Genomic DNA, 24,183 nt, shown 5'->3' on the forward strand with positions numbered 1-24,183 from the left:
TAACAATAATCGGGACATTCTTCATTTTCTTTTTAAAGGTTAAATTTCTCTCATATTTCCAGTGTAAAATCAGGCTAAACAAAAAACATTACAGCTCTTTTTGGTCATCATTGCCAATTCCAGAGAGCACGGTATAGAGATTTTCATAAATTACATTTCAAATTCCTGTTTGAAGACCTTGGACTATGACTGTGAGAGAAGCTGTCATTTGTGCTGGATATCAATGTTCAGCCTACCCAGCCTATGTGGCTAACAGCAGAAGGTATTTATGTTCAACACTGAGTGACCACTTTGCATTTTTATGGCCTTCAAAATTTGGAGAGGAGCAACTGGCGCTGTGTAACTTGCTACAGAAGGAAGGCAGCTTGGCCGTTTCGATGCTCTTGTGAGACTAATCATCCACACCAACGCTGCTCACAGCTAACAAATATTTTACATAACACTGAAAATTAAATTAGGCTTGTTTGGTTTTAGACAAAAGACTGTGCAACAACACTACTACACTATGATAAAGGACAGATTTTATTCTGCCTGAGCAGATGCATTTCATTCTTCACCAATTAACACAAAGAAAACTGCAATTATTAAATAAAAAGGTTTAACAAATCATGTCCTTGCTTTTTAAAATAAGCCAGAGAATGAGAAGCATGCATCACTAAAATCCTTTAACAGTTTGCCAGGAAAAAAATTAAAGTAAAGGATACTGGACTGTTTGAAGATTTGAAGCCAGTATTTTAGCAGTAGAAATGCTAGAGTGTAAAAATGATTTTTAAGTCTCCACATTTCAGCAACAAGAGAGACATACAGTACTGGGCAAAGTCAGAGACCACTATTAAATTATTAATCTTCCTTTCAAAACAGCCAAAGTACAAGTTTTTATATTGCAGGAGATGTTTCTTAGGAGATTAGATATGAGGTATTCCACTACTGTAAGGAAGGAGAAAGTAATATTAAATGAGCGAGAAAAAAAAGGCATCCGATACTGACAGACCACTTCCTAATTTAGTGATAGTTTTAATTCATAATGGAGGAAACTCGGGAAGTGTGAGTTCATTAACGTTTTTTAATTAATGTTAAACTTTAATATCACCCAACAGCAGAATACTGTGATATGCTTGAAAATACCATAATATTGAATTTTTTCAGTAACCACCCAGCACTACTTTAACATATAAACAGCTATTCCAAGAGAAAAAGACCTACAATTACCTAAATATTACTTTAATATTTAAATATTATTAGCTAGTAATTTGAAATGCAGATTTAATGTAATGATTGCGAGTGAAACTGAAATCTGACCTGTGTGCGGATATCTGCACCAGGTTCAACACTCTGACCTTAGAGAACCGATCTGTCATTTTGCTCAAGACATTAATGTTCTATAATATCAGAGCCTACATATTTTGCTTTAACTCCTCTGTCATCTCGTATTCTCATGTGCAAACACATCTATCGGTTTTGTTTGTAAAGAGTGGTTTAGCGTATTGTCATAATATAGATGTGTTGTGCATGAACGCACATCATGAAAAGGTGGACATTGTTCTCCATTTCATTACATTTAGCTCAAAATTAACAATAACAAAGACATATTTATTTAGCCAGAGAAATATGCTTCTAACCGAAGTTCAATTTGGGAGGGATTAGTTTTACATGGTGTGGGGAGGTGATGTATTTATTAGGCTGCCGAAGTTTCTCAGTGATTTTAATCCTGTCCAAATCCGTAATATCAGTGACGTTGATGCAATTTTTGTATTTAGGAGCGGATTATAATGGGAGTGAGTTCACAACTTTGAGTACCCAGAGTACAACAAAGACTGTATAAAATCAAATCAGTGAGTCCCTCAACCGTTAGCTCATCATTTCTTAATGTAGCTGCAGGATGTGATGTTTGTTTAGGTGGCGTGGTGCAGATCGAGCCCTGCAGCAGAGCGCCACTCGAGACTTCGCAGGCGGCTCGTGACCCTGAAGAGAACACGTTATAATAGTACTACCGTCGCTGTAGTTTTCTCTTTGATATGGTGTGACAGAGGTAGAGGTGATCTCTTTCTGAAGGGAGGAAATCTCCCTTCAAATTCATTCATTTTGACTAAAGCACTGCACACCTGGTGAGTTCCAAGTTAGAAAAATTCGGAGATGCACAACCATGTGCTGCCACGGCGCAGGGTCAGAGGCACTGTGATTGCGTCATTTCACTTACGGTGCATCACAGTGAAGAAGCTAGTCCTGCAGGTCTTGGTATGAGAAGCAGCAGCAGTGTGTTTTCCCTCTTACATTTGGCTGGTCAATTAATTTTCTCCAGCGTTCAAATGTCAAAACATCTTCCACAGCACACACGTCCTGAATGTTACAACTCAGCTGGCTGAGATTCATATTAGCATGTTAGTAAAGCTAGTCCATGTGCAGATACTTTAGTCTCAGGTCTCGGTGCTTTTTGTGATCTAGACTCTCAAGTGCTTCAAAAGTGATGCGACAACAAACGGCATGGGAGAAAATTAAGGAAATGCTTGAAAAATCATTAAATTTCCACAACTTTTCTAGGCCTGGAAACCAAATTTCTATATTCCTTGATTTTTCCAGGTTTTTCATGACTGTACAAACCCTGTTTAATTCTTTTAACTGGTTTTTAAGTGAAATTATCATATTATATTGACAGATAAAGTTTCGAAAAGTATGCTTTAAACTTTATGCTTTAAAGCTTTCATCTCTGAGAGAAATTCAAGCTCCACTCTTGCTTCATTTCTGAAAAAAATGTGTCTGTCCATCCTCCGACTGTGAGACAACTCAACACTACGAGTCTGAAAGGATGCGTAGCTGGCAAGAAGCCGTTACCGAGAAAAAAAAAGATAAAGATGAAGAAAATCAAACAAAGAAGCTACTGGTGTTCTCAGAAGAATGGACTGGCCACCCAGACCTCATCACTGAGATGGGATTACTTGAATTGTGAGAAGAAGAAAAAGCAACCAACTTCTGACTGAATTTTTGGGAAAAATATGTCCGCAGATTTCTTTGAACATGTGGAAGCTATAATACAAGCAAAGTTTGGCAACACTAAAAAAAAATCTATTATATTTAGATGCTGAGGCTTCTGTGTAATTGTTAAATATGTTTTATGTTTTTTCCTGGTGCTGAAAAATAAATTTTAATGGACTTAACATACTTCATGGCCATTATGATCTCTGACTTACACACATTATTGTAATCAACAAGGTCACACTGCTATTCCAAATGCTACCGCACAGTGTCTGGGAAAAAGGGTGTTTTTTTTGCCACCTCCCTGACATGTTGCAACACCTGGTCACGATACCAAAAAAACCCTGTTTAAATTCAGGTTGAGCTCCTTGGAGGGGTCATTAAAAACCAGGCATGTTTCACTGTTCCACTGTTCTGAAAACCAGCCCTGGTGATGCCTGAGGTGCAGCTATGTCTGTCGATGAAATCTCAGCCTGGGAAATACGGCCAAGCCATGGCTCAGAGACCGGGACGTTTGCGAAGGCGGTTGAGTTTACAGCCTGAGCCGTAAACACAAGCAGAATGCCGATGCACCATCTGCTTACATTACTCCACTAAACACCGTACGCGTTCTCCACTCGAGAGGCTGAGTCACACCCCACAAACGCTGCAGTCTATCGCCCTGCTTTACAATAAACTCATCTCTCTCAGCTCATTTGTGAGAGAACAGAAAGGAGAGCAAATACGACACGTTAGTCTGTGAGTGCGCCTCTTGAAAAACAAATGGCAGCGATCTTGGTCTAGCAGACACAGATTAGATTACGGAATTGCATTATAGCGCATCAGGCCTAATCTAATTGTGTCACTTCCCGCGTAATAAAAAGGACACCAATAAAAGCGGAGCGGAGAGCACGCCTGCTGCTAGCTTGATGGATGGGAGATGGCAGAGGAAGGAAACCTGAGAGAGCTGAAAACGCAGCGCACTTTCTCTCATGGTACTCCCCTGGGGAATGCGGTTTGGCTCAAACAGAAGAGCAGCATCTCCAATAACAGCCAGAACACACATGTGGGAATTTCAATTGGATCTGAATTGGAGATCGGAGATTCAACAATGCGCCGTCTCAGGGGAGGGGCAGCACCAGAAGCTATGATGCTGTGATTACAGTGAGAGACCATGCACCATATCCTGCAGCGCAGATACATCTCTGAGGTTCTTATGCAGCCTCAGAGCTGATGCATTTTGTTCTATGCACATTTTTACCCCGGATGTCACTGTATCTTCTGGATTATAAAGTCAACGAGTTGCCAAAATGCTACTCTTACTACATACAGTACTGTGTAAAAGTCTTAGGCAGCTAAGAAATTTGTTTAATACATAAAACATAAATTAAGTACAAAAATTTAATCAAATACAAACATTATATAACATTATGATAAACACAACTAAACATACTGAACAATACTAAAATACTGTAAAATATAATCTTTTGCTTTAAAAAAAAGCTATTAATATTTTGCTTAGAAGAATACAGACAAACACAGGCTTGGTTTCCGACTTCTCGCTGCACTTCAGTCACTGTATGCATTTGTCAAATTCCACCAGTAGCCCCTCTGATTTAATTTAATAAAGGATTGATTAGATTAACTAGGTACTGGATGGTAACTAAATACTGGGCCTCCTTTGGAAATAGTTAAGCTAATACACAGAACAATCACAGTTTCCTGTTTATTTACATCAGAACTCACACTACATACTACAAGCAAGCTAACACTAAGGTAGCGAGTCCTATGATGTCAACGTACAGTTTCACCTTGCATGTAGCACGTGTGCAGCAATATTCTTGCCTAGTTAAATATCTCATAATTCAAATGACAGTGATATTCAGAAGACAATATAGCCAAAACAAGACATACAGGCTTTAGAACTCCTTGGTTAACCATAGAGCATCATAGAGGCGATTGTCTAAAAAGGTATTCAATATTCTTTATTCCCCATTAGACCCAAAGCTCGTTTGGATGCTAATGGAGAACAAAATGCCAGTGCATCCTCAGGAGAAAGAATGTGAAGGAGTTGTCTAAGACTGGCCTCACATGATGAAACTTTCGTGTAACTAGCTGCATGTTGTGAGTTGCCTGCAACATCATTCCAGTGCAGCTTGAGGGCTACAATTCAAAAACCTGACAAAGCAATTCAACACCACATTAAATTACTCCACCATTTATGCAAGCAAGCAGCTCCTATTTTTGACACACTCTATTGCTCTCTCTGTCAAGAAATTTACATGTTTAAAGAATATTTATCTTTGCATATTTTTTCAGCTGTTATTGCTGTTCTTTTTCTATTTCTGTGTTTTTTATCCATCTATATAGGGGTATTTACTATATATTTGAGTTTTCATCTGTTTTGTGGTTGTTAAGCCTTTAAAAATGAAAGCTGTATCACCCCAGATTGCTACCTGAGGTGTACTGCAATCTGTCAGAAAGGTTGTGAGTATCATATGAACATTAAAGAGAATTATAGTGTGCATTAAACAATGCGTTGATGAAAAAATCAATATACAACAATCCATTTTTTTAACAACTGATATCAACTTATTGCTGCAGCTGTACTAAAGAAGGAGTGAAAACATGTACCTCACAGCTCTGCCACCTGTTGGGAATGTTGGGTCGTAACTTCTGCTCACAAACCACCTTCCTCATTTCCTCCACTGATGGATCTGACTGCACCAGGTCGTAATACGGCAGCTGGTAGTCTTCATGAATGCCTGAGGAAAACACGTGTGTTATGCCAAAACATGTCCAACAGAGGCCGTTCACAGAGTACGCTCTCAAAACAGATGTGTACAAAACAACACCTGTGCAGTTAACACAACATTTTGTGTTACTATTAACACATATTTAACACAATACGAGACACAATGCTTTAAAATAGATAATAGTTATGTAAAACAAGAGATAAATGAAGTATGCTGTTAATCATTTGTCAGCTCACTGTGTCAAAGCCCTACTAACAACTTTAGTTTAAAACTTACTATGTAACAGGCTATTTAATCTGTATTTATAAGGTTACATCAAGGATGCACAGAAGGAACATTATCTCCCTAACGTACTACCAAACTAATGCGGTGAAATTAAAATTGACTGATTTTAGCCAAATTACCTCCAATAGAGCATCTGCTTGCAATTTCCCAGAAGACCAAGCCCATTGCGTAGATATCTGCTCTCTTGAATGACTCAAAATGTTTCATATTTATTGAATCGTCAAGTACCTCTGGAGCCATATACCTGTTGGGAGACAGTTGTGAGAATTTAATTGAAACAGAACACACAAATGTAGCTGAACAGGTTGAAACACCTCTTATGTAATTACAGAAAACTTTGCAGAAAGAGTCGGATTTAAAAATAAAAATGTGCCTCTTGGGTCACCTTAAACTCATTTCAAAATTCAAAAATAATTGTGGAAACTCATTTAGCTGTACTGCTGCTTAAAAAACTGGAAAGTTGATGGTACAGATTGTGCGTTCCCTGTGCACTTTCTATCATTAAAAATAATGAGTTCTGAATCTAATTAAAAACAATGTAGTAAAACAGTATGCTTTCTGCAAATGCCTGTAAACAAAACAACCTCTGTTCCACAGTCAGTAAGACAGAAAGATGAAGCACTTCAGAAACAAATCTTGCAGAATATGACTGTTTTATTCCTGTGGCAGCAGGGGTGGGTGGGGGGCATAAGGATAAGAGATAACAGCTAGGCTCGACTGGCATTTCTCTGTAGTCTTTCACAGGAAGGAAGGGTGTTAGCTCGGCTAATCTCCCCCCGTAATTCAGAAGAGGGTGAAGTCACTGCCTTGAGTCTGATTAATCCGGACAGACTCCAGGGCCTGGCAAGGCGGAGCGTGGGCCCCAAGCCCAGACAGTGACGGGCTATCCCATGATTCCTCGGCCCAGCAAGGAATTGACGGGGCACTGCCAGACTTCTCTGGGCCCTCTCACAGACTAATCACTCCAAGTATCTCGATATGAACTGAGAATTGCCCCACATTTCACACCATTTAATATAACTGCTGTCTGCTCCCTCTTAACATAGTAAAGCGTGTGATCCAGTGTTAGTTCTAACTGAATAAAGCATGTTTATTAGGAATATAACTCCCTGACTCAATTTATCTGATTCCAGTTCTTTAGTAAACAATTCAATCCATGCTGAAATTCTAATCACTATTTGGTTAGATTATCAACCGTACGTTATTTTGGTATGATTCTGAATTTGTTTTTAAAATACACTGAATACTGGATACACAAATATGACCTGAGAAACGTTTTACAAAATAGTGGAACACAGACAATAAAAGAAAAAGGATATGCTTTTTACGTTTCAGATTTTACCCCATTTTCTCCTAATTTAGTCAGTGCAAATTCCAACCCGCTGCCTACAGCTTTGCGTTAAAAACAGAAACCACCCTTTTATTTCCAAGTCCAGATGGCCATTACGTACAAATTATCGATTTTTCAGCATCAGGCAAAAAAGACAAATCATTTATTTAAGAGTAAATTACAGAGAAGCCTCAACAACAAAAACAAAATATAATTTCTTTTTTTTCAGCATTTAGTGTGTTCAGCCTTTGCCTTCATTACTGTTTCTGTTCTTCTAAGGAGACGTACTTTCAGTTTTTATTAAGAAATATTTTTACACACCTCCAAAGTTCAGTCTCAGAAGCTGGATGCATTTTCTGATTCTCAGGATCCAAATAATCTCAAACACATTAAATTAATTAAACACATTAAGGTTTGGTCTCTGACTTGGCCTGTCAATTGTTCTATAAACATTAGCAGCTTATTTGTCTTGATCTTCTCAACAGTTTGCTTATCAGTGATGCACGAATGAGAAATTCTTGACCAAAGTTTAGGATGCAAACAACTTTCGTTTGTTTTTTTATTCCTTTAAATTAAAATAATAATGCAGATGATGTTTCAAAAGGAATAAACGCCATGTTGGGAAACAGAACTGACAGAGAACTAGAGAACAGCTTTCATTAATTAACAATAAATATTAAAATTTGTAAAATTATTAAAATAAAATACTTTATAATACTTTACGTGATTTTCATTAAATATCTTCATTCATCAGCTAAATGTTAAAAAGCATGAAGTTAAAGACTGTATTGCATAAGCTGCAGTTGGTCGGATCTGAGTGCTTCACTGTTGATCTGCTGCTGCTCAAACTGTTTAAATGTGTCTATGCTGACTAGCACAGGAGAGCGAAGAAGACAAACAGCATTTTCAATCACAAATTCTCATTTTCATTATCATTCAGATTATTTGTTAAGTATTAGATTCCAAAATTCCACTATAGGCCTATTAAATCTTTTGCTTTTTCTAGCCAGAATTTTTGGCCTATTTTGTCTACCGACCAAAAACAAAGTGCCATCTTCCACCAAAAATGCTGTTGGCTAACATTTCTGTGCATTTTATTATATTTATTATCTACCTACGGAATGTATTTTTCCCCTACCAAACATTTCCACAGGGTATGGAATGATGTATTCAAATTTGTTTGCATTCATGATGCCTACAATCAAAACAAATTCACCAACTCCAAATGCAAATTTCCCAAAATTTCACTCATCATAACATGATTTGAAGAGTCTTTTATTCTTTCATTTGCCTTCACACTGATATAAGATGCATTAATGCTTTTTTTATCTCTTGTTTACAATGGCTTTTTTCCCAAAGCAGCTGTGAGTGCCCTGTGATTTGGGCATGCAGTGACCACTCAGTGAAGGTGCAGATTTAATAACCAGGCAGATCCTTTGGCTCCTCTCAGGGGTCACTAGGGGTCTCACACTGCTCTGTTATTTCAGAGTCAGGTCTTAAAGACAAAACAGGAGAGATGATGAAAGGCCTGGAGTGTGCCAGGGTCAGGGGTGCCATTCAAGACACGTGGCACAGTCCACCGGCCCAAGGGACTTTAAAGCCAACATGCTCAGAGATACTGAGACCTGCTGGCTAAAGTTTGTTATAGAATAAAGTTATTTTAATCACCACCTCCCACATGATCATCAGTGCAAGGATTTTCTAAATGAATCCAAACATTAGCAGATTAAAAGCATACACTGAATACAAGGTTCATCTGTGGTTCTTCAAACTTCAGTGACAAGACCATGCTGGAAAAGTTCTTCACTAAAAGCACGAACAATAATTACAGCTCCAGCTCCACACATCAGAGAACAGTCAGATGTATGTGTATGTGTGTGTGCGTTTGCTATTGCCGCTGCAGTGGAGAGAAGGTGTATTTGTATGAGCTGTGGGTTTCCATGTGGTGACTCACACGCTGGCTGCTGTACCTCCTTCCCTCCTGCCTGAATCAGACGTACGTCTGCCTGAAGCACTAGCTACACTATATCTCATTCACTAACAACTGCTTTGAAAGCAATTGAAAACTACTGAGAGCTAGAATGGCTTTATAGAGAGGCAAGAGGTGTGGGTGAGCCATATTAGATACACCAGAGGTGGCCAATTCTAGCCCTGGAGTCCAACACACTTCAGTGATTTCTCTGCTCAAACACACCTACTAATGCTATGAAACAGAGAACTGCTAAGCTGAATCAGGTGTGTCAGGAAATCACCAATCTATGCTGGACTAAGGTCCTCCAGGACCGAAGGTGGACACCCTACTACTGAGCTACTTTAACCATTAGAAACTACTGTGAAGAAAACTGCCAACCAGGGGTAGACAAATATAAAAATAAGAATTTATGGCCAGAATAGAAAAATGCTTAAATTATACACACAGTATTTACAATGAACAAGAATATGCTTCAGTACAAAAAATCAGTCAGCTGATGCCTTTTGCTACGTGCCCCCCACATCCACTTGTAGTTGTTTTGTTATTGATGGTCGATAATTGTGAACATATGAAAATTCAACTAGTCTGGTGTTTTGTTAAAAGAAAACAAATGCAAAAAAAGTCAGGTCAAGTCACTCAGGTCAAATGCTCTGCATTTTTAGTGGCCAAAAAAGTAAATGTTACAGCAACTTTGACTCCTGCCTTTAATAACTGATAGCCATAGTGGCATTTTAATAGTTAAAACTAAGGGATTCCTGCACTGAAACACTTAATCTAAATGTATACATTACCTCAACATAAATACATCAACACAATTATTGCCAAAAGCTGAAGTAACTGAAGACAAAATTTAACTGATGTAGTACATTTCATTTATGTGGAAATGATATACACATTTGAATCAAGTAAATTCAATGCAGTACTTTTTTCAGCGCAGGCTTTGGTCACCACATAAGCCAACTGCTGACAATTGCAACTGAAAACCAGAGCCATCGCAAAGGAAATGAAGGATATCAATAATAGTGTCAGAAGACAGTAAAAACACTCGTATTACCTTTTGGTGCCTACTCGGTGGTTGGGGGCAATATCAATAGTGTCTGTGGCTGAGTCATGGCGCACAGCCAAGCCGAGGTCTGCGATACAGCAGGTGCCATTCTTCTTTACCAAGATGTTCTTGGATTTCAGATCCCTGTGAGCGATAGCCGGTTTGCCTGAAATTAAACAGAGGGATGTGATATTAGATTAACAGCATGGCTGGCTGTATAGCTAAAACTCTTACAGTGATACATTATACCATTTAATTTATTATTGATAAACGCCGATAATTATTTTTGCATTTTGTAATGCCCAATTTTAAGTTAAGTAAGAACTGTGAACCCTCAAGAACACAAAAGGCTTTCTCCATTGTGGCAAACAAAAATGATCTCATATCTACATAGAACATAAGAATAAACAAAAAAATGTAAATTAAAATTTTAAATTTGAGGCTTTGCATTTCACTTGGCTTTCACATGTAATATGCAACACCTTTAAAAACAGTTTTAACAGCCAAATAATAGGAATAAAAGATAAAAAGAGAGTTGATTAGTTTGTTTTCTTGCCATAATTTCCTCATTGTCACATTTTTTCCTCACTACAGTTCAACTCTGCATAATTTCAACAGTGAAAATAGTCTTGCTGATTTGTGCACTTGTGAGTGAATGGCTAGACCTCCTCTTCCCACCAGTCTACTGAGTAAAAGGCATACACTGCCAACTAGTGCACTGAAGTTACAGTTGTTCAAAGTTCAAGCCTTTGTTGCTTGTCTTGACTGCATGGATTTGCAGCACTTGATTGACTTTAATGAAGGACTGATCAGCTGAAGCAGGTGCTGGATGGTAACCAGGAGAGCTTTGGAAATGGTTAAGCTAATACGTTCACACCAATAAAATCACAATGTATTGTATGTTTGTATTAATTTTAATGTTAGTCTTTTTACTGTAGTTTTATTTTTTAACAAATAAATCCTTAATGCCCAGATAGCTTTGTATATCATTTTCCCACATGCCTAAGACTTATGATGCCTAGGCCAAACTGAGAGTTCACTATAGCTGTGAAAAAGGAGGTAGGAAAGTTCCATCAACAAGTAGGAGCAAAAGCTTGACAATTTAATGTATGAAATAGTAATGTCAAAGGCCTCCAGGCAGGAGAAAACTAACCGGAAGGCCTTGAAGAGCAGAGGCAGAGCACCAATATGGCAGAGCACCAATAGGGCCGAGCTGACTTTAGTGCTGCAGTGCAGCTACTGGGAAATTTACAACACTTTCCCTTGCGCAGGCAGAGACACATGCTTCACATCACATCCACGCACAAACATGCGGAGAAGCAGACACCCTGACGAGTCATTTGTAGTGTTGGTATGAGCTAAATAAACGGTTTCATTATTGCTGGCAGACTCGGCAGCACTCCTGGTCCAGCACATAGTGTGTGTGAATAGGACAGTCTGCAGTCACACCAGGAAAACGGGCAATACACTCCAACAGGAACAGCATGGCAATGATCTTCATCTAAAACTGTTCTAATGCTTCTTGGCCTAGCCTACATACCCATACAAATTACCTATTCACATAAGGAAATGAAGAAGGATGTTCAGAAGCAATGAGATATTTTTGTGACAGAAGGAATAGCTATTTGTAGAAGTTTTCATCTGTTTTGTTGAATATTTTTAAAAGTGGTCTTAAAAAGGCAGATTGTTCTATAACAGCACAGTGTTATGGAGCATTAGGTCTCAATTTACCGGCTGTAATAAGGAAGACATACAAAAAAGCAACTAGTTCCACCATTGATACATGAATGATGCGCTTGTAAACAAAAAGCAGCAAATGTTCCTGTCCAATCTCTCTGTCACGGAGGAACTGTTTTGTCTTGGAAAATAGTCCATTACAATTCAAACATGTCTCACATCTGTTTCTTAATACCTCCCCTCGGTAAAATGATGCAGAAGACGCAGGGTCTGTTAATTGTAATGATCACCGTGGTATCAGTCACAGAGAAACCGTGCTGTCTGGCTGAAGATGAACCAGCAGCTCAGCTGAGGAGCACAGCTTAATTAACATCTGTTAAGCATTCACACACCGACAGCGTACTACTGGGATCAGACTGAGACCGCTAGTGAAAGAGTCAGGAGCCAAAAAGCAGCCTTTAGTCTTTCCTGTTCTATTAAAGGTGAGGAAATTTCGGTTCCACGTGTCCGCTCTTTAATAATATCCGCAAACAGCTCAATGAGCATATTTTATGAACATACTGTGGGTATCATCACTACTTCATTAACTAAAATGTTTCTTTAAAAAGAGATTTAATGGCTCCCACTCTTGAATATTTTACCTTGCTGTTGAAAGTTTGAATCCTGATGCTCAAGAAAGTTCAAGAAAGCATTACACGGCCCTGCTTAATTGGATGTGGTGCTGGAAAATATGCAAAATACCGAATAAAAAAGATAATTGTTCTCATAGTTAGGGATGCAGCGATCTGACTTTTTCTTCCCCCGATACAGATTCCAATATCTGAACTCAGGACATCGGCTGATACAGAGCACTGATCCGGTATTTTTTAATACTCCTGTATACCTCATATAATGTGCTCTTATAGTTAATTCCAATACCTCTATTCCAATAATCTCTATTTTAAGAAATATTGGTAATTATTTTTAATTGACACACACTGGATAAGTATTTCATATTTAACCATATACCTCTGATGTATTTAGGGCTACAAAGACTTACCATGAACTTATCACCGTAGACATCTTAACTACCACGTTATTATGCCAAAATCACTCAAAAATCTAACCATTTTAATATTTCAGTCTACATCGAATTGATAAAAACGTTTCATAAAAAAGTCTTAAATATTATACTGTTATTTGCTGAAAAAGATGGTGTGAAACACAACAGAATTAGAAAAGAAATAAATAAAATAAAAATACAAAGCAACAATTTTATGTGTATTTCCATACTGCTGATTTGGGGTTCACACTAAAACTTCACCAGATTATATATGATATGATACCAGTTTGTTGGTAAAGTGAGTCTGATGTTCATTCATGCTCAGTTTAACAGAATAAGTATGCTGTAATCTGCTCAGTACAGGATCAATTTCAACACTGACAGGAAATTCTGAGCAAACGGATGGTATGTCATGTTTTGGCTTGCTGTGTTCTCGCTAAAACCATTCTTCCATTCCTTTTTTGCTGTTCTGCTGGCAGCAATTGCACCAGCTTCAACTGTGAGGGTAATTCAGCAGGCAGGTGTTGACCTCTTACCTTGTGTTCCTACGATCTCCATGTGCAGGTGGGCCAGGCCACTGGCGGTGGACAGAGACAGCTTGATCATGCCCTCCACCGTCACAGTGTACCTGTTCAGGTAATCGAACAGGGAACCATGCTCGTGGTAGTCTGACACCAGCCACAGCTGCGTCCAAGTTCCATTATCTAAGAAAGAGGGGGGGGACAGTGGGGAGACAGAGAGAGAGAGAGAGAGAGAGAGAGAGAGAGAGAGAGAGAGATTAATGGACAGAGTAAATAACACCCCTGCTCACAGCCATGGAACTCCAGATGGCTAGTCTGATCTCAGAGCAGCTGGGCTGACTCCTAGCACTGCCCTCGCCTTACATAAACACACTTCTTCTCTACCCCACAAGCACACGTTCATTCTTCCCAATATCCCCATACAAACTTTCAAACAAATCACAAATACGATAACTGGCAAGTATCTCTGTAAACACTGCTCTTTGTTTTCTGCAATGCCGTTCTGTTCCAAGCCCCTTCAGCCCCATCACGCAGAAGTACTAGACCCAAGGTCGATAAACTTTCCAGGTAAAACTAATATGCAAACTCTGGACTGAGTTGCGGGAGCCAGAAAAACTTTAAAATACCTCTTCTTGCTCAATTAAACCTGTCAGAAGCTAAACAAGAACTATTACCAGTGTTCTACAGCTGGAGCTTGGGGAATAAGTAGGATAAAGTGGCAGCACAGCTAAACACAGCATAGATTTGTGTGATTCAAGGCAATCACGCAAAAGAAGCTACTTGTTTCAGAGTTTCCACAAATTCTGTCAGCACTGCAGCATTACAGAGCCTTTCAGATCAAGGCCTTGCAGATGTGTTTTGTCGCTTTTCAAAGCAGCACCACAAGCATGGTTACCATCAAAGGTCATCTTTGCTTTTGCCAAAACACCATCATTATCAAAAGACCTTTGGGTTTTAGTCACTCTGACAAAATCGAAGGCTCTCTCAACTCTGTACAGCCTCAGCTGGGGGTGCCTGCACCACTGAGCTCACCTTTGTTGTCGGCGGCGATGAATCCCAGGATGTTCTCGTGTCGGAGCATGACGGTCTGATAGATCTCGGCCTCGCGGAACCAGGAACGCTCCTCACGAGAGGAGAAGATCTTCACTGCTACCTCCTCTCCTCTCCACTTGCCCCGCCACACCTCTCCAAAGCGACCCTTGCCTATGCTCTCCTGCAGGATGATGGTCCTGGCGATGGTCCTCTGCACCAGCAAAGGAAGACCTGAAAGAGAGAGAGAAGACAAGAAAGAGAGAAATTTGTCAAAAACAATTTTAAACATTCAGTATTTGTGTTTGTAAGTAGTAGAGATATTTTATTATGGTTTGAATTTGATGAAAAGTGCGCCTGCATCACCTTTACATATTTCTACATATATAGATAGATAGATAGATACACAGACAGACAGATAGATAGATAGATAGATAGATAGACAGACAGATAGATAGATAGATAGATAGATAGATAGATAGATAGACAGACAGATAATTTTGCCTTTGTTTGGCACTGAAACAAGTACAAACTTTAATCTTTTGATGTGGATGGAAATGTAATACATTACATTACTCTGTAATTACTACATAATTGTATCTAAATTCCAACCTAAAATGACAGTAATAACGCCATTTCCAAGGGTTAAGAGGTGAAGACGGCAAATAGAATTCAGAGTACTTCTGTATAAGGGTTGGTATTCCTCTCTTTAGTTACTGAAATCCAAAGATCAAAACTACAATAAGAACCCTCGCTCCAAGAAAAGAATCGAAAGAAAGGGTGATTGTATCAGTTCCATTGACCATGTGTAGCAGAAATGGCAGGCTCATTCGCTGCTGCTGAATGAAAGGCAAGGGTCCAAGAAACCAGGCACTCAGTTAAAATCTAGGCTATCAAAACAAAGCACAATGAACCTAGAACGCTCTGAGCTTATCCACAGCACATCAGTGTGACTAGGAGGTGATAATGTGACGCTAATTTGTTCTGAGCTAATCTAAAGCTGAGATCCTGAAATGACTGCACTATGTTATTAATTTACAACAGTATCCTGCGTTAATGATGAGCAGGTCCCTGACCGAAGGTGGAGTGTATGTAATTTCACTAATAATAAAGAGAAGAAGTAACAGAAGAAAAAAAACCATCATCATCACCTTTGAGGAAGAGGTAAAAAGTTCCATGGCTAGATGAGTTCAGCCAGGCTGGTGATTTAATGCTCAGCATACAGTCTTTTGAGTGCCACTGGCATGGCGGCAGAAATAGAAAGGCAGTCCATTAGGAGACAAATAGAGCATGCTGCAGAATGGAACAGCATAGATTGAGCAGACAAGGTCAGCACAATCCAATCAATGCTCGGCCAGCAGCCACTGGTCAGCCAAAAGCTAACATGCATACAGTTAGTATCTGCTTATTGCTTTTGATTTGGTCATAGAATTAATGGCTGGATGTTAGAACAGGCAGAGCCACTGAGTACACGAGTATGTAACTGACTGTGTGTATGAATGCAACAACAGAAAAGCTAGAATTTTACGAATACTTTACCTCTTAGATCATCAAACAGTGACCCAAGATAGGGGTTAAGCCTTAAGACTTTTTTCCCATCAACTGTAGACGTGTTACGATATACAAAATTCAAAATGTGATTCGATTCTATACATTTTTCAACACAGCAAAAATCAGCAGTGCCTGAACATGTGCCTTGTGTTCATACGTTACTGTTAATATGGTAATTTTTGCACCATGCACACAGTTTACAGGCATTCGCAGTCGGAGTGTAACAACACACATATTTCAGGTTTGATATGATTTTCAATTCTGAGGTCAAGATTCAATTCAATTTTTGATATTTTGTACATTAAAAATGTTAAAAATGATTTATATAAATATATGCTATACAGATTCTTTCTCAAACAGATCTATTTCGAAGCTTGCTGCACTGACCTCTAACAAAATAAGCCCCAAAAACTGCATAACGAATTTATAAGAAGTCCAGTCATTTCAGCGTGGGTGCACGTGTAACATAAGCCCCTTCCCTCTTCCTGAGCACTTTACTCTGATAAGATGCACCTGGATCCATAGTTTTGATCACTGACAGTGATTTAAACAAAAAAACTGTGCATGTTAGTGCTGGTGTTAAGAGGCTTGAAAAAAGAGTGGCATAAAATTTTGCAACGTGCAGAAGAATCATTTTGAAAATATTTTTTATTATTTAAAATAGCTGAAATCAGTAGGTTTACATGTCGGACACGTAACGGAGGCTGCCTCCTCAGGTAAGCTAATTAGCTATCACTACAGATGGATGCTGATGAGGACTCGTCTTCTATACAAGGTCTTTTCTCCTTCGTGAACAACGTTCCCATATGTTAGTTTGTCAGAAAAATATCTTTTCACAGTTTCTGGACCTAACGGTTACCTGAATATTCAAGTACTTGTGTACGCCCCTGCATCAACACCTATTGAAGCTTGCATAATTACATAATTAATTACATAATTTTTTGTGACAAGTTGTTTTATGGTTGAGCAGTAATTACACTCAACACTAGTTGTTCTAAAAGTATGAGTAAAATATTTTTATAGGTGAAATCATATATATATATATATATATATATATATATATATATATATATATATATATGTGTGTGTGTGTGTGTTTGTGTGTGTGTAAAAAAAGTTTACTTAATTACTCATTTATTTAATGCTGCTTTTAGCTTTTAGAAATGTGGCACTGACACACTTCTAAAGAACATCAACATTTTATGACTAATAATTGCCTTCCAAGGGTTATTTTTCTATTTGGAGCTACAAGCAAATGTATTTTTAGCTATCCTGACAACTTCGTGAGATTCTCACACACACAAAGAACGAGCACCCCCACGTTCCAACGTGAGTCCAACTTTCTGCAGTTCGAATTCAACTGAGGACGCTTCTGTCGAGGGCATTTCTCAGGAAGCACTAAGAACAGCATCTCTTTTTCATTCTTTTCAACCTTCCTATGAGTCCTGTGATCACGACAGTGTGGGTGCAGCGAATGAATGACACTGAAGAAGACGTGAGGTGTCTGGGTGGAAAGAACAGGATGAAAAGGCATGTTGAATTGAAAAATGGAAGAATGGGGGAAAATGAGGTGGCAAATGGAGTGTGTTGTCAATCGTCCTGAGGTTTTGCCCTGTCGGACATGTAACTATGACTGTGGCAAAAAGGAGAGCAGCACGGAGCAAGGACAGCCTCAGTGGCCAGCAGCACAGCATAATGACCAGCATGACTGAGCTCATATGAAATTGTCTCGAATAGACAGACAGATAAAGAAATATTCATGGCACTGCAGGCCTGGCCCCAGAGCCAATGCACCTAAGAAATTAATCGTGTCCTGTGGAGAAATTGAAAGTACATGATAACAGAGGCTGTGAAAAAATGCGCTGACAGCACTGGAGGGCTTCTTCAGACTTGTTTAAGCAGCAAAAGAAGTTAAAATTATCTGAATTAACTCTGTTACAGTACCCCAAAATAGAGTGTGCTGCCTCAAGAGTTAGAATAAGCAGACAAACACACACAAAGAGCAAATACACAAGACCATCAAATGGAGTGAAAGGAGATGTCCCTGGATAAATCACACGCATGCAGCAGTGAATGAGAGCACAGTGTAGGGTAATGGTTTGTTTAGAAAGATTAATTGTTTGTTGTGCTATTTCTCACTCTGATGAGGCCTGACGGAGAAAGGTTAAAGTGGTGGTGTGTTTATGATACCCTGTAATTCTGCTCGCGGAGGAGACGGCATCAATAGAGGACATACAGTACAGTGCACAAGACTGTCATTTTATTCATTTAATTTTCAGTCCAAACAGCCAGTCAGTACATTTTTCTTCAAAAAAGCAGAAAATATATATTTAACCAAAAATTACCCATAAGCCTCATCAACTAACTTTAATATAAAAATTTTCAGTATTAATGTGTCCACCCTTTACTTTTATTACAGCTTCTTCCCTTTTCAAGAGATTTACTTTCAGTTTTTATAAAGAAGCATGCAGGGATATTTTTCCACACCTCTAAAGTTCAGTTCGAGAAGTTGGTTGCATTTTCTGCTTCTTACAATTTAGGTAATCTCAAACACATTCAATGATGTTAACGTCTGGACTCTGGCGTGGTCATTCTAATGTTCTCAGAACACCAGCAGCTTATTTGTTTGTTAAGTACACCTTGATCTTCTTGCTTGGGGTCATTATCTTCTTGTAGAATTGCATGATGTATTAAAATCTGTTTGTACATAACAATCAAAAACAATTCACCAACTCCAGTTGTTATACATCCCTAAACTTGCACTGATCTTCCACCATGCTTGACCGATGGTTTTAGAAACGGTTCACAGAATCTTTCAGTGCTTCGGCAGCTTCTATACTTTATATATACCTTAAAAACATAAAACCTTGAGCATTTCAGACGTCCAGACCTTCTCCTTCCTCATGCAAGTGGATTATCTTATAACTAATCTCCCCAGAAATATCTCTTTTAGTCATTTTGGAAGTACATGAGAAAGAAATCTGCAGGGCAGCTGAGACATGTTTTGGTAGTTGCTTTTGTGAATGTTAGTGTCTCTTTGAAGGGGATTATAATATAAATGACACCTTCGGGAATAGCTTTAGTTAGGAGGCCACAGCTGTAACTCCTTGGTTATATGATAATATAATATAAGGATAAAAGAGCTGAAGTGGGAGTAGAGCGGCCAAAAGCTAAATACCGATAGATTTGATATTATACTTACATATAGTATATAAATTGTACATAATGGCTGGAAATTGAAAAAAGAGACAGTATAAGTACTAAGTAATTTGACTGGCATTTAAATAGTTGAATGCACCTAACGAAGGCCACTAACAGCAAATGTCATGAAAATACATAAAAATTATTTAAGGCTAGCATAGTAATTAGTAACTGAATAACAACCAGGCATGAAACCTCTCTCACCCATTCTCTTGCAAACCAAGTCTATTCTACACTGATCATCACTGAATAGCAATGGATGCTGTGGTGCCATTTTGCTCCAATCACAATTTGCTACAATTTTAACCCACAGAGTGAGTATTTTGATTATTTTATATTACATAAAATCAGGCAGTGACTATTAAAAACCATTTACAAATAATCTTAACAAAAATTTTATCAACGTCAGCTCCACAATATTCCTTCCATCCATGTCCTTCTTGACTAATCAAACGTTTGATTTTTCATTCCTATACCTAATTTACACACATACACACACATAAACATAACATCAGCTAAAAAGTAGAAATGTTCTGAGCCTTTAATTTTTCAAACAAAATCTGTATTTTGTGGGAAGAAAACCACCATGTAGACCTGCTAAATATTAATTAAAATAAAACACTCACTGAGACAGAGATATGCAGCAAGGCAGGCAGACATACAGAGACAGAGAGGCGAGGCAGAAAAGCAAGGTAGGTATTCATGCATCTCAGCGTGTAATTACAGCAGGGCATAAGCACTAAACAAAAAGCCAGAGAACCTGTAGCCTCTGAGACGTTACGCCTATGTCTCGGGCGGAAAGAGACACTACAAAAGGCACCAGAGCACGAAACTAAAATTGCTCGACTACACTAGGGATGGGTGTGGTGATTTGAAAATACAGACATACAAACTCATCTTTGTATTTGCCTACTTAATAAAATGAATATCTTGTCATCTTAACTAAGTGTGCAATGTAGTCCAAAGAAAATGCTGAGCACACTTACTGTTTTACATTATGCACAAGAGCAACATCTACGTGGAACTGTATTGAAATACATTTAACCAAAAGATCACAAATCGTTGCAGTGTAAACTTTGCAACATCAAGTTATCAACCTGTAAATTCTATGTTAAATCACATACAGTTAAAACACAAAGATAAATCGCTAAATCTACTAAATTACCGTTGTTTCAGCTGCATGACATCAATAAATATTAAAGGGTCTGTGTTTTAGTCTTTATTTTATAACAATATACACTACTTTCTCATTTGGATATTCGAATATTGTTTGTTTGAATATGCGGGCATTTGAATTGAAAAACCGGTTAAAATCCCAGTCCCTGGAGTAAATGCTCTTGTGAAACCTACCAGAGCCTGATCCAGACGTGGTCATGTCATAGATGAGGTCTTTGAGTGTGGTTCCCACAGTAATGAAGGGGTGGTCCATGGAGGGGTCCTCTTCATTAGGCACACGGTGGTGGATGACCGAGCGACTGTGGCAGATGTAGAAGACAGTGACCAGCACAAAGCAGAGCACACAAACGGGTCCAGCGATGACGGCTGCCAGAGCCACAGGCCCCAGAGAGGGAGTCTTCACTGGTGGCACTGAGAGAGTGAGAGAGGGAGGGAGAGAGAGAGACAGAGGTTTGCTCACAACACTGGAACTGATTGATGATGCTTTACAGAGAATATTTACTAAAATAAGTAAATAACAGCGAATATGTAAATAGTCAAAAGAGTAAGAATGTGCAAAATCCCCAAGACCTTCTCTATCAATAATGGAAAAGGACAAAGGTTGATAAGAATTGTTTGCGAGGATGGAAAATACTTCAGTAATTGTTACTTGTTACTTTACAAATCTCTCTTTTGGGAGATTTGGGTTTTACTGAAAAACACATTTTTACTTTCTACATTTTCATTTAGACCTTCAAAGTACTTGTTACAAATCAGAACCAGAAGGTTTTTTTCCCCCAATGCATTTGAATATACTGCATTTATTAATCCAAACTAAATTCATATCAGCGTAAAATAAAAACTGCCCACAGCTAATTTGTCTTTGTGCCATGACCAGTACCACCCACTATCCACTGAACCACCAAAGAGAGAAAACCTACTTATCTGTTAAAACATCATTTTTTTTACTTTTATATACCTGAGTATAGTTTAAGTGTACAGTACTATGCAAATCAAATAAACAAGTCCTGCCCAGATAAATAGCTTTTTTAAAATGTAAGTTTAAAACATGCCTGAAACTTTTGCACAGTATTGCAGATATTTTTGAGCTTTCACTGCAGTACATTTTTAGCTGCATATTTTCACTTTAAACTAAGTACGTTAAGCCAGCTCCCATCCTTTCACTTATGTTTAATTTCTCTGCACTTCTTCTTCTCCTGAATGTCTGAGAGATCTGAATTGATGAAAAACGTTCCTTTAATTCATCTGAACTAAAACTTAATTTTGCTTCAGTCAAAGAATTCATTGACTTGAATAAGACTAGTTAAAAGGCTTGTTACCATCTGGAAAATATGCTTTAGGTTGAATGACAAAAACATTTTCTCTTTGAGTTCATAGTTCTGTAGAAGGTTTAGTCCATGTCTGGCTTTCAGGACACAGATGAGTCACACATGGCTGTCTTCTCTTGTGACTCTTCCTCTTACGCTGCCTTATGCACAATTAGCACAGCAATGTGTTTATTTATGAAACAATGAGCTGGCTGTCTAGACTCCAAGGCGGCAGGCTCTCAGGAACAGTGACATGTGCTGCAAGTCATCTTGAATGGTTGGAGGTACTTTCTTGAGCAACAGTGGCAGCAACAGAAAAGGCAAATATGACAAAAATGTGACCCGTGCAAAAGCCAACTGATTTTTTTGTCTTCCTACACAGACGTCTGAGCTTGTAGCAGAGGTGTCCTTAAACTTCTAACATCTCCACGATAAACAAATCCCTCCGAATTACTGGAACTAATGCTGCCGTGACTGCAGCACAACAGCAGGTAAACAGGACAATGAAAGAAATTACCACTTCCTTCTTTAGAGCTTCCTGAGGCCATTCACCATGCTCTGAGGGTCTGCTGTAATTGCTTGTTGCTGTTTGTTGTGATTGAGGAGGAGATGTTGCTGGAGTTTTAACGCTGCAAGGCTACAGGGGAGACTGATAGTGCGGCGATTTAAAAGCAAAACCAAGAACGCAAAACTTCTTTCCACCATGTGATCCAGGTAATAACTTAATAACAGAGTTCCTGCAGAAATTCACAGTGTGTTTGCACAGAGTGCAGAGGGTGGATGTTGGGTGGGTGAGTTCGTTAGAGATAGGGTGGGTGTGTGTGTGTGTATGTGTGTGTGTGCGCACATTCTGGTTGTGGGCAGCGAGTTCAATCAACATTGTATGTTTGAAGCAAATGTCTGTCTTTATCAGCTGTTTCTATTGCACATAGCAGTCTTTGAAATAGGCTACAGATGTAGGAGCCAGAACAGCATACCAACCCATCAGTTCAAACTTATTCAATCGAGAAAAAATGTTGTACATTTTTCAAATAAAGCCGAATCAGTGTAGAGACTGACTGATTCTACTTCCAATGTCAAAAGTATCCAGACAACCATTCAATTAGTGACACTGCTGACACTGGTGTTCAGTTACACACACACAGCTTGTATATTCTCCACAGACAAGCACTGCCAATAGAATGGGACGCTCTGAAGCAGCCACACATGAGCCTAAGATCACCATGCTGAATGCCAAGTGTCAGCTAGAGGGGTAGAAATCCCCCCAGGTGTGGGCTGTGGAGCAGTGGACCTGTGTTTTCTGGAGTGATGTAGCTCCATCCAATATCATTGGGATAAATTGGAGCAACGTTTGTGATCCAGAACTGATCATCCAACATCAGTACCTGACCTCACTAATGCACTTGTGGCCGAATGCAATCAAATCCTCACAGCAGTGTTCCAACACCTAGTCTAACACCTTCCTAGAGGAGTTTTCCTGCAGAAAAAGGGGGCAAACCCCCTATTAATACCCTTGATTTCAGAAGAAAACATTGGATAAGCAGGTATCCCTGTTTCCCAGACCCAGATTAGGGGTTAGCCTATAGTAAATAGGATTTTTAAGCAAACAGCATTGAAGTTTCAGTTCACCAAGGTGCAGCTTTATCTATGTCTACAAAACCTGCCCTTAGTGTATTCTTTGCAGAACATCCTGTCAATGATGTTTCAAACCAATGTAGCCTCTGTCAATGATGTCAAAGTTTAAACCATTAGATTTGTTCGAGCTGAAGCAAAGAAATTCACATAAAAAGTTGTGGCCATGATATCCACGTTAGCGTCCCTCTGCCTTTTTCTGACCACAGAAAAAGTTTTTTATAGACTTCTTATGGAGGTCAATTTGAAAAATGAAAAATCATGTGTTAATGCCTCCCACCACAAGAAAAGTCCTAAATATAGCGCCTGTCATAATAGCCAGGAGACTTGCTGCCTTCCTTTGATCGCTTTTGAAAAATACCTGGGAGGATTTTGTTCATATAAAAATGTTTACTAACAGTCTGAGTATATACTGAGTAAATGGTAAGCAGGATTTGAATAATGATGCAACAGTTTTCTTATTAAAAAGTTAGTTAAAGGGCCCTTATCCTACATTTCACTTATCTGCCTAAGGTCCACTTATAATGTTTGTATGTTTTTGACCTAATTCATGTTTACATGACCATTTTCCAACCTCTCTTCATCCCTTACAATTAAACAGACTGTTTTTGTTATTGTGCCTTTAAGACTGATATAAGTTATTATTAGGGGTGTGGGAAAAAAACGATTCTTAGATGCATCGCGATGCGGACGTGGACGATTCTGAATCG

General features: G+C 38.8%; 1 protein-coding gene across 1 annotated transcript in view; it reads right to left on the reverse strand.

The window, feature by feature from the left end:
• The window catches only part of tgfbr1b (transforming growth factor, beta receptor 1 b), a 59,395-nt gene that overhangs the window by 4,085 nt on the left and 31,127 nt on the right, over positions 1-24,183 (reverse strand). The window contains exons 3-8 of the mRNA XM_036582867.1: positions 20,709-20,945; positions 14,610-14,840; positions 13,593-13,760; positions 10,347-10,503; positions 6,110-6,234; positions 5,584-5,714 (exon numbers count right to left, since the gene is read on the reverse strand). Of these exons, the coding sequence (XP_036438760.1) occupies positions 5,584-5,714; positions 6,110-6,234; positions 10,347-10,503; positions 13,593-13,760; positions 14,610-14,840; positions 20,709-20,945 (1,049 nt within the window). The remainder of the gene's footprint in view (positions 1-5,583; positions 5,715-6,109; positions 6,235-10,346; positions 10,504-13,592; positions 13,761-14,609; positions 14,841-20,708; positions 20,946-24,183) is intronic.

This window comes from Colossoma macropomum, unplaced genomic scaffold (assembly GCF_904425465.1).
Source record: "Colossoma macropomum unplaced genomic scaffold, Colossoma_macropomum, whole genome shotgun sequence".
In the NCBI taxonomy this organism is placed as follows: Eukaryota; Metazoa; Chordata; class Actinopteri; order Characiformes; family Serrasalmidae; genus Colossoma; species Colossoma macropomum.